We start from the raw sequence: 11313 nt of genomic DNA on the forward strand, positions 1-11313 counted from the left end.
CAGGCCCTTCACCAGCTTTGTTGCCCTCCTCTGCACTCGCTCCAACACCTCGATATCTCTCATATACTGAGGTGACCAAACCTGAACACAACTCTCAAGATGCGGCCTCACCAGTGCTGAGCACAGAGGGACAATGACCTCTCTTCTTCCACTGGTCATCACAAATGAACTAGGAAATATGCAGGCAAGAATGAGTGCTCTCCCCTGGCATGTTTGTGACTTAATTTCTCCAGCGCTTTGATTCTTCTGGATATAAAATGCTTTTAAGGAGTATTTTTATTTTTATTTTTTATATGTGTTCTAACCTTGCTTTACGGTATTGCACAGAAGTGTGCTTGTTGTATTATTGTCCTGGCACTGTTTATAAGCACCTGAATACATGAAGTTGTGTTTTCTAGTTTGTCTTTGAGCAACGTTATGTTCATGTGTGGCTAGGATTATTAAAATATAAGCACCTGAATACATTTAGTTTTGTTTCCTAGTTTGTCTTTGAGCAAAGTTATGTTCATGTGTGGCTAGGATTATTAAAATAATCATGTATTTCACACTGTGCAGCGTATGAAGCACATTTTCTCAAAGAAATGGTGAGTCACGCAGAGGTCTGCTGGTATCGCCACTTGCTTCAAAGCCGGAACAGCATGAAATTTTCCAAATCCTCAGTACTTCACGTTACGTGAGGCTTTTGACTCTGAAATCCCACTCAATGCCACTTTCGTTCTTCTGATAACACAGTTGTAGGAAAGTAAGAGCAGTTGTAGTTAAATCCACCTTTCTGGGGCTGGCCGGAGCCCCTCAAGCTCGCTGTGGGTATGAAGGCAGCCACCTGCTCTGCTCTGCAGTGTCTGCAGGACATGGGTGGCTTTGCCTTTTCTCAGGGCAGCAGGACCAAAAAAAAAATCCCAGATACAGAAATTAGGGGCACACAGCAAATATGGTGCAAATTACCCTCCTATAACCCTGTTGAATTCCAGGTTTGAGTAATGACCACATGCTGGGTGTGCGGTGATTTGTGCTGCTCCACTGCTAACCCCTGCAACAGGGCTTAGGAGCAGAGCAGCAGAATTCCTGGGCTTCCATGCTCCAGATTTGGTCCCCAGGCAGACTTTAAAGGGGGGAGCTTTGACATCTAGAAGAAAATGCAAGTAGTGAAACACCAGGAGATGTTTTCCAGAACCTTAAAAGTACATTAATTTATTTCTATGACAATCTGTGAGTAGTGTTTGCAGGTATAATATTTCTGTGCAGGCCTGTTACTAAAAGGTAGTAAAGAATACTTGTGTGCATCGTTCACGATAGTTGGTGGTAAAGACCTGGGTGCCAAAACTGCACTTGGAACAGACACGTTGTGTTTCAGCTTTTTTATGCATCGGTGCATCCTTGCTGCAAAGATTGTGACTTGTTCCACAAATACCTACTCCTGTGATGTAAACTATAGTTTAAATAATGTGCAACAAGTTTTTGTTGAATGTAATGTTGAAAGCATAGTTCAGTTTAATGCTCTTCTAGGAAGACAATCTTTCTTATGTTGAAGAAAGAAGGATAATGTTCATTTGTCACATCAGTGTTGGATCTTGATGATTTGAGCCTTTACACAGGCTGTTGCTTAAATTAGGGGAAAATTGTCTGAACTAAGCATAGCTTTATCTTAATGTTTGGGTAGAAGGAAATGTACTTATTTCAAATAGTCGCGTTGAAAATGTCTTTTTATACTATTCATCTGCTTCTGGTGTCAGAGGGGACCCAGCACAGGCTGAGAGACAGGGATGGAGAACACGCGTGGTCTTCCCTGCGTTGGGAAGACCTGATGACCCGCAAGAAGCAGTGGAGCCCTGTGCCTTTTGAAGTCTGCTTAGGAATTCAAGAACAGAGCCTAGTATTAAGCATTGCATCTCTACAAATGATTTTTTGAAGTTGATACTTTTTAACTGTGGCTTGCGCGTAATATTGAATCTTTAAACCTTTCTGGTAAATGACAATATAATTGTTTCTTAAGTGCGAGTACTCGTAAGAAAGCTTGGAAGAGGCTGCGTTGGGGTTTGATTTTTGTCACTTGGATGTATTTGTTGTTTATATAAACCATTTAATGTTACAGAAGGTAAGCTGATGAGTGGATTTCAGGGTAAAAAGTGGTCCATCCGTGTTTCTGTGGCTGTTTATTCTTACGAAAAATTTAGAAGTGGTTTCAAATTTCTGTTCATGTTATTCTGCTCAAGTGGCAATATAACAGTGATGTGTTTGGGTGGAAGCATTCTATTTGGAGATGGCAAAAAAAAAATCATTTTAAAAAAGAAAGTCAGCCAGAACAAAATTAGAGGCAGGATTTTTTAGACACATTATAGTGTTTAAAAAACCCAGAAAAGATAAGAAGGGATCGTTGTTTGTATGACTCCAGATTCTGTGGTAGAAACCAGAGCATGTTCAATTGTTTCAGCCCAACTGGGAATGAGGCTCGTGTCTCTCCACTGGTACTTTTTCTTCCCTGTTCAGATTCTGAAAGGGAAGATGACTTAGGATCCACTGCAGAGTATTATTGAATTTCTTTTTTTCCTTATTTCTAGAAGGCAGTATGTGAGCTACCTGCTGCTGCAGCTGGAGAAGAGCTCACAACACCCCCGAGGAGGGTGGCCGCTGTGACAACCAGCGTGACGGGGACGCGGCACGGCAGGCTGGAGAGGCAGGAACGGTGTCTGGAGGGATGGTCCGTGCTAGGGCTGCTCCATTCGATCAGTGTTAGCTCCTCCAGCGTGGTTTTGGGAGGCAGGGAAACTTGGAGCAAGCTTTGGATATTGCAGTTTCTTTACTCAGTTGTGGTTACTATGGTTATAGTTTGCTGTGGTTAAAAATGTGCTGCTCTACTTGCTTTGCTTGGCTTCTTCCTAAAGGGCTTGTAACCAGCATATCCTGGCTGTAGTGGCAGTGTGGGCCTTATGTGAAGGTTTTTATTACTTCTATTATTATTAGTACACCAGTTGCTTAACTTAGCTTTTTTTTTTTTTTTAACCTTCCTAAGTTTGCCGTTAATGTGAACGAAACAGCCAGATTCAGAATTGGAAAACTGTTGGGTTATTTGCATTATTTTTTAAAGAATAAAATAAATCTATTCTAATAGCAAGCAGATCTTGAAACATGCTTGGTGTTGACCACAGTCTCGGCAGCTTTGCGCTCCCTTTCTCCGCACAGCGGCAGAAACCCCATTGCAGGTCCCTGCCCGCGCACGCTGCTGCTCGCTCTCTTCACTTTCAGTTTTGGGTTATGCCCTTGCCAATGGGCCATCGTGGCGTGCAGTGAGGAAAATGCAAATACGGATTTTGGAGAAGTTGTACTAGGTGTGTCCGTGGCTGGCCAGAAAATGATAAAACTGCGGGATAAAACAGCAGGATGACCCTGAGCCAGCACTGTGACCCTTGTGGCCAGGAAGGCCAATGGCAGCCTGGGGTGTGTTAGAAGGGGGGTGGTTAGTAGGTCACGAGAGGTCCTCCTGCCCCTCTACTCTGCCCTGGTGAGACCACGTCTGGAATATTGTGTCCAGTTCTGGGCCCCTCAGCTCAAGAAGGACGGGGAACTGCTGGAGAGGGTCCAGCGCAGAGCAACTAAGATGATGGAGGGAGCGGAGCATCTCCCGTGTGAGGAAAGACTGAGGGAGCTGGGTCTCTTTAGTTTGGAGAAGAGGAGACTGAGGGGTGACCTTATTAGTGCTTATAAATATATAAAGGAGGAGTGTCATGAGGATGGAGCCAGGCTCTTCTCGGTGGCAAACAATGATAGGACAAGGGGTAATGGAATCAAGCGGGAACACAAGAGGTTCCACTTAAATTTGAGAAGAGACTTCTTCTCAGTGAGGGTAACAGAACACTGGCACAGGCTGCCCAGGGAGGTGGTGGAGTGTCCTTCTCTGGAGACATTCAGAACCCGCCTGGACACCTTCCTGTGTAACATCATCGAGGTGATCCTGCTCTGGCAGGGGGATTGGACTAGATGATCTTTTGAGGACCCTTCCAACCCCTGGCATTCTGTGATAGTATGTGAAATGCAGCATGCTGTCACAGACATGGGTAAGGAGAGGAAGAGCACGGGGTGAAGCGTCTCCACAGGAGCACTTTAAGGCTGGTCTTTTTTGGAGTCTGGCTTTCTCTAGGGAAATGCAATATGACATATTTATGTATTTTTTTAATTTTAGTTTAGCTGATGTTTCTGTTTAAAAATCTGTATCTTCATCTGAGCAGTGCAGCACTCCTGCAACAGAAACAGCAGCTGGGGAGGTTGGACATAAAGCTTGGAAATGACATCACAAGCAGACATGTCAGAGTCGTGCAAAATAGAAAAACTTGAACGTGCTCTCAGGTTCTTGAACTGGGATTTCCCGTGAATGGCTCGGGTTTCTGACTGGGCTGGTTGTGTAAACAGCAAATAACTGTAAGTCTGGGCAGAAGTGGCAGCTTCAAGCAGTGAGGTTAATCATGTAGGGAGATGGTATCTGCCTTCTCTGAAGGTTTCTTGATGCTTTATCTCTTTTTTGTTTTCCTCTCTTTTTTTTTTTTGAGTAGGCAGTCAGCAGGTTGCTTGACACAAGCTGCTGTTGTCAGCTTTTAGTGTGGTTGTATCAGTCTGAAAATCTTTTCCGTGTAACCAAAAAACTTCTTATTTCTTCTCAAGTCATACAGACATATCGCTGTAGATGGGATTTGAAGTGTAAGGTTGCCAGGTATCTTCACTGTTCTGTAGAACAGGTAACTGCTTGATCTGATCTGCAAAATGTTTTGAACATTATAGTTAGTTAAGGCTGAATACCGGATCAGCTTTGTTCACTTAGAAACGTATGTGAATTGTAGCATAAAATGAGGTATAATTTCCGTGCTGGGGGAAGAATCCAAATGCCGATGGTGTTGAGATGGGTCAGGCACCTGATTACAACCTGTTACATAGATTAGTGGTAGTGAAATCAGAAATTTGGGTGTATCTGACTTCAGTGAGAGCATCTTGGTACTGTTGTACAGAAAAACAGTGCCAAGAAAGGCTTGATTTAGATACTTGGATTTTCCTATGACAGGAGTAGAACTTCTTGGCTGTTACGTTGTCTGTATTATCTCTATGAGCAATTAGTGTTTTGTACTTAAAACCCCCCCCAAACAGCAAAACACAACATGCGAAACCACGAAGTAGCTTCTTGAAGTCTCTCTAGCTGTTTGTAGTAAAAACCAGGTACAGGTAGAGCTCTGCAGCAGAAACCCTTGGGTGTCTGTGGTCTGGTTGTAGATTTAATGATACTTGCATACTGCTTTCATTGACAACCTGGCATAGGCTGATCTACATAGAACTTTGGAATCATATTTATGACCAACGTAACGGCTACAGACAAACTTGAGCAACTGTTGCAATTAGCATTCAGCTCATAATAGGAGACTAGTGGAGTTGATACTCTGGTTTTCTTCCCCCCGCCAAGCTGTGTGGACACAGGGACTGTAGATCTTTTTGGCGTGTCAAAGGGCTCCAATCGATCTGGAATAGTCAGGAGTATCCAGAGTGTAAACCGCTTTGTGATATGCCAGGCAGGGAGGGAGAGGTTACTTTTTGTGTGTGTAATTTGAAATGGAAAGACGGTTTGTGTGTTTTGTCCAAGCGTCATCGGGGACCACAGACAATTGTGCGGGGACGGTGTGTCGGAGGCTGGCACGGCCATTCCCCGTGGAAGCAGCGTGAATGCCCACTTGTCTGCTGGGCTCCGGCCAGGGAGATTCGGTCCCGGCGCCTGGGACAAAGGAATCTCAGTTACCTTCTTTTGTTATTTGTGTGAGGTTTGCTCCAGGGAACCAGAAGCTCATTTGAAAAATTAAATCGGAAGATATGAAAGGCGACTGATGTTTATCAGGAAATTTATTTTATCATTCCCTGTGTTCCTTCTCTTAAAGTGTAGTCACGGAGCGTGACTGGCAACTTCTTGAAAGCTGCTTTTTTCACTGTGATTTCATGACTTGGATGGAAGAAAGGGAGCATTATGCTTAACATCAGATGAGGCTAAAAACTGGTAAAATAGCAGTTTGAAGTATTTCTTAGTTGTTAAAATTTCCATCTTGTTTGGTAGCAGCAGTAGTACTTCCCATTAAATAAGGACATCCGTTTGGTTCTTTATAAGTGGAGTAATCTTCCTTGGTTGCTGAAATAAATCTTCATGCTGCTTTTGGGGAAGTCGTTTTTACTGTGTAAAATTGATTACATCTCTCTCTTTATTGTCATTATAGAAAACCTAGAATAAACTCTCAGCTGGTGGCACAACAAGTTGCCCAGCAATATGCAACCCCACCGCCGCCTAAGAAGGAGAAGAAGGAGAAAGTGGAAAAACAAGACAAAGAAAAACCTGACAAAGAGAAGGAAATCAGTCCCAGTGTTACAAAGAAGAACACTAACAAGAAGACTAAGTAAGTTTGAAGGATGCGCTATTAAACGTGGGGCGGTTTCAGTAGCCCTGCGCATTGATTCATCGTGCAGTTAAACTAACGTCAGGCTCTCCCTCTTCCCTCTAATTCTCACAGACCAAAGTCCGATATTGTGAAAGATCCTCCCAGCGAAGCGAACAGCATACAGTCTGGGAATACCACAACAAAGAACAACGACTCCAATCACACTTCAAGGTAACTTCAGCAGAAAGTGAAGCTCTTGGTATATGAAACTGCGGTAAATAGCAGACACTGGTCTTGGTTTTTTGGAGGTCTGGTGAGGGTTTGGGTTTTTTTGGTGGTTGTTTGGTTTGTTTAGGTGGGCAGAGGCAGAATACTTCTAACCCACAGGGTCTTGCCTGTGTTAGAATGGCAAGACCATCACTGATGATGAGCCTTCTTCATGAGCAAGCAATGAAACACTGCTGCTGAGTACAGATTCGGGAAATAGGTGGTCTGTTTTCCCCTCAGCTTTGGGGATTTTTTTTCCCACTAAAATAGTTGTATTGTCAATTGGGCAAAAATGCTTTTGACTGTGAAACACAGCGAGGGGAAAAAAGATAATATTAACCAGCAGTTGTAGTGGTGTTTCTCAAATTCTTACCATCACTCGATAGCAGTGTCAGAGGTTACCTTCTCACTTCCTTATCCATTGTTCAGTCACTGTGATTGTCAAGGTAATTTTCCAAGTATATGGGAATGAAAAGAGCGCACAAACAGATTTGCTAGAATCTTGCTATCAACAAAAAGCATAAATGGTTGATTTCGTATTTGTCTATGTTTCAGATGAGTAGCTGTCAGTAGGGAGAGGTTTATTCCTAGTCTTGCCTATACTGATGCTTCATGCTTGTTTTCTTTAAGTGGTGTCTTGTGCTTTATTTCCTAAATCAAAAACTCAGCTTCAGGGAACAGGTTTTTTATATTTTTTGAACTTGGAGAGCTACAAGAGCTGGAGTTCAACTGGGTGCTTTGCCTGGGTGGGCTATAGGAGCATTGCATCTCTCTTGAAAAGGTGCTGTAATAAGGATTTTATAGCGAAGCCTTGTGAACTGAAGCAATGTAAGTTAGCTGCAAACACTTGTAAAGCACGTAGGAAATATGGTTCATGCTGCTGTCAGCGTTAAGGTTGGCGAGACGTGACTCTGCAGAAAACTATTGTCGCATGAAAATATTTAGTAGGAGAGTATTGTTTACACAGTAACTCCCTTGAATGTAGGGAGGGCAGCATGAGATCTGTCTGTCTAGAACACTGAGCGCTTTGTGGGAACTGCCGCTAGCTCGTCCTCAGCCCCCAGAGATCCAAGTGTCCGTTCCTGATTTGATTGGAGAAGTACAGCTTTGTTGCAATTTTTCTTTTGTCCTGTTCTTTTTGAAATGATGCTTATTTTGAGACTTAGGATGAAGGAGACTTGGTGCACTTGACTAATGACATAATATTAAATTGAGAGATTACATCAAATAATTTTTTTTTTACTCCTTGAAGGAGTCGCTCTGTCTGCTGCAGAGTCTTTTAGCCCATGTTTTGTGGCAAGCTTTTGTCATTCCTAATTAATCCTTAATAGTATCAGGTCTAGCTGGATGTTTTTGTGGGATGCATCATCTCCTTCAGTTCTTAAACTGTCTTTTTAAATGTTTACTTCAGTGGAACTCTTCTTGTGATTCACTGCCCTCAGAAATGCTGTCAAGAGCCTTTTTAAAAGGGCTGATTTTCAGAGTCACAATCTACCCATTCAGATTCTTTTAGTGCAAGGAAAAATTGTAAGCATGTGCTGAAGAGGTGGTCTGGTGGTTTCCATCTGTGCTTCATCAACTCCTTGCAGAGGGGAGACCCCAAATACCTCCTCCAGAACTAGTTGGAGGGCTCAAGTCTAAAACTGATGTTGAGAATGTGTTTGTGAGCGGGACTGTTGAGAAATGCTGCACCTCAGCCCTGCTTCCCTCCCGTCTTCCCATGTTACTTCGTCGTGGTATTTAAAGACCCGCGGGCAGTTCTGCTCCGGCACTTGGTGCGTGGCTTGTCTCAGAGGCTACTGGTAGCAGGAGCTTCTCGGTGCAAAGCTTAGTGCAGCTTAGGCCGTATGAACTTTCTTTTTTTCCCTCCTTTTTTCTTCCTCCCCCCTAAATACTACTTGCAGTGCTGGCTTTTGACAAGCGATAGCAGGACTGCATGTTCAACCCTGTAGAAACATGAAGGCAGTAAAATCTGTTCCCGTATCTGAGCCGGCAATTTTTTTGGTCTGTTTCTGAGTACAAGAGAAAACAAATGACCCAAGCAAATTACAGGAAGAATTGGGTTTCCTAGAGGAACTCGGGGCTTGGGGAGGAAAATACGTACACGTACTATGCTTCCGGGAAGGCTCGCTGCTGGGTTTGCTGCCAGTGCTTTGGGGACAGCCCGCGTCTGCTCAGACGCTATCTGAAAGCCGACGGAAATCCCAAAACTTGATGAGCTAGCTGCCCTTTCTTGTTACCCACAAACAAGGTGACATCATTTTAATCTAGCCTGTGGTTACGTGTTGGATTTGCCAACTCCTACAAGCACGTAGGTACAACGCACACGTGTGGGCGTTTATCTCGCTGCGGGAATTTGCTAAGCACAGCTCAAAAAACTGCCCGCTGAACAAAGGGGCTGTTTCAGGTTTTTAGTGGTGGTCATCCCAATGCAGCAGTATTTTAATTGTATTTTCTATCTACTAGAAATGCTTTTTCTGTGGTACTTGCTAAAAATTGAAACAGCCTCCTGATTTAGATGGGAATATGCTATTTTTGGTGCAGTAAAGTCATTTTTGATAAGGAAGTTTGTGGAAGTATTACTGTTGTATTTTTGTCCTTAATACTTTTTTTTTTTCCTTCCTGTTCTGTCATTCTAGAATACCACTTGGGTAACTACTACTTACTACTACTACTACTTTTCCCTTGCTAACTTACCGCTGTGAGCCATGGCGTATGCATGGCAAATACAAAGTTGGCTTAATTTCCTCTTTATTTTTTTTTTGTTTTGACTGCACTAGCCTAGTGTGCTGCACACGAGGAGGAGGGAAGACAGATTGGTTTAAAAGTTGGATCTTGTTCCCAAAGTAAACTAACCTTCTCTCCATCCCTTGGAATAAGGCAGTTCTCAGCAAGCTGCTTTTCACTGATGTGTAAAGACTCTCCTTTTTAATTTCCCTATTGGGAACATTCTGCTGCTTAAGCCTGACCCTTAATTAGGAGCAAAAGCTGTAAATTGCAGCAGTTGCTGCAGCTGACTTGGAATTTGCTGGTAGCTGGAGGAGCGTCCAAGTTTTGTTGTGTCAGAGCTTTGGACCAGCCCCTGAAATGTGCATGAACGTCAGCTTCCTAGAGTCTAGACCCTTATTAGCTACATTACTAATTGAATGATAGCACAGCATGCAAATTACTGAGATAATCCTGAGCTATAAATACCAGCGTATTCTTTTCTGGTTATTTTTTTTCTTTCTTTCTTCCCCCTAACCAAAAGTGTTAGCTGCAAGAAATTCTGGATTTTATTTACAGTAGTCCTGGTTCCAGAGGGAACGTTTTGAGCGATTTCTTTATGCGTCGGGTGATTGGGCATCTGATTTGTATAAGCTCAAAGCAGTTGAAAGAGAAGCCAAGTTGTCCCAGTGCCTGTGTTGTTTGCAGCTGCAGAGTTCCAATATGGGAATGAAAGAGCCGTGGTCAAATGCTTTCATGTGGTTTTGTATTGCAGAGTCACAGCCTTGTCTCATAACATCAGGGCACATGACGAGATGGTGAATTTAGATAAGAGGACTCTTTCATCTGCCCCTTGGGGAGGAGATCCTTCGCTCCGTCTGGCTCCTGTCCGCTTGGCTTTGCCGGAGTGTGCTCCTCTCTGGCAGAGTTACGTTAGGGGTGAGGCTGCAGCGGAGCGCCCTTTGCAGAGCTCAGCAGGACAGGTTTTTTCTTCCGGGGCTGTTCCTGCGCTGTCGCAGGGAGCGGAAGGGCAAACCTTCATCCTCGGCTCTGCAGGGCTGCTGAGGTGCTGCTCCCAGTTATCGCCGTGTGTGCCGGCGAGCGGAGGACAAGTCCCACCAAGTTTATCATCAAAGGCTTTTTCTAATAAACTTTTCTCGTTTATTTGTATCCTTTTCGTAAATGTTTTCTCGTTTATTCTAGACCCAGACTGAAAAATGTGGACAGAAGTACCGCACAGCAGCTGGCAGTCACAGTGGGAAATGTCACAGTAATCATCACAGACTTTAAAGAAAAGACTCGCTCCTCTTCCACGTCGTCTTCTACAGTGACCTCCAGTGCAGGATCAGAACAACAGAATCAGAGCAGCTCGGGCTCTGAGAGCACAGACAAGGGCTCGTCCCGTTCCTCCACGCCAAAGGGGGACATGTCAGCAGTCAACGACGAATCTTTCTGAAAATTGCACATGGAATTGTGGAAACTATGAATCGGGGTATGAAATTCAAACACTCCACCTGCCCATGCTGTTCAAATCCTGGAGAAGCCTCTTCTGTGCTTGAACACACACTTTTTTTGGACATCGACCTCTTACTGATGCGACCAGGATAATTCTGCTTGCCGTGGGCATCTGGCCACCAAGGAATTTCTCACCCTAACGATTACTCTTGACACTTTTATGTATTCCATTGTTTTATATGATTTTTCCTAACAATCATTTATAATTGGATGTGCTCCTGAATCTACTTTTTTATAATATCTGCTGTGCACAATTCTCCATGAACGTTACAGCTTTTTGTTTTGGGGTAGGGAGAGGGTGGGGAGGGAAGGGGGCTTTATTTATTGCGTTCACAAACTCCATCCTCTTTCAACATATCCTTTTTAAGTTCAGTTCTTCTTCCAGTTATACTGTGTACTATCAGTTTTGATATAAATTATATATAAATAT

The 11313-nt window shown here is 43.5% G+C and overlaps 1 protein-coding gene across 1 annotated transcript in view; it reads left to right on the plus strand.

The window, feature by feature from the left end:
* RYBP (RING1 and YY1 binding protein) overlaps nucleotides 1-11196 on the plus strand; it is a 40668-nt gene extending 29472 nt beyond the window's left edge. Inside the window, exons 2-4 of the mRNA XM_009874389.1 lie at nucleotides 6237-6413; nucleotides 6528-6626; nucleotides 10572-11196. Of these exons, the coding sequence (XP_009872691.1) occupies nucleotides 6237-6413; nucleotides 6528-6626; nucleotides 10572-10824 (529 nt within the window). The 3' untranslated portion in view covers nucleotides 10825-11196. The remainder of the gene's footprint in view (nucleotides 1-6236; nucleotides 6414-6527; nucleotides 6627-10571) is intronic.
* Nucleotides 11197-11313: the final 117 nt, after the last annotated feature.

Source organism: Apaloderma vittatum, unplaced genomic scaffold, assembly GCF_000703405.1.
Source record: "Apaloderma vittatum isolate BGI_N311 unplaced genomic scaffold, ASM70340v1 scaffold18838, whole genome shotgun sequence".
Taxonomy (NCBI): Eukaryota; Metazoa; Chordata; class Aves; order Trogoniformes; family Trogonidae; genus Apaloderma; species Apaloderma vittatum.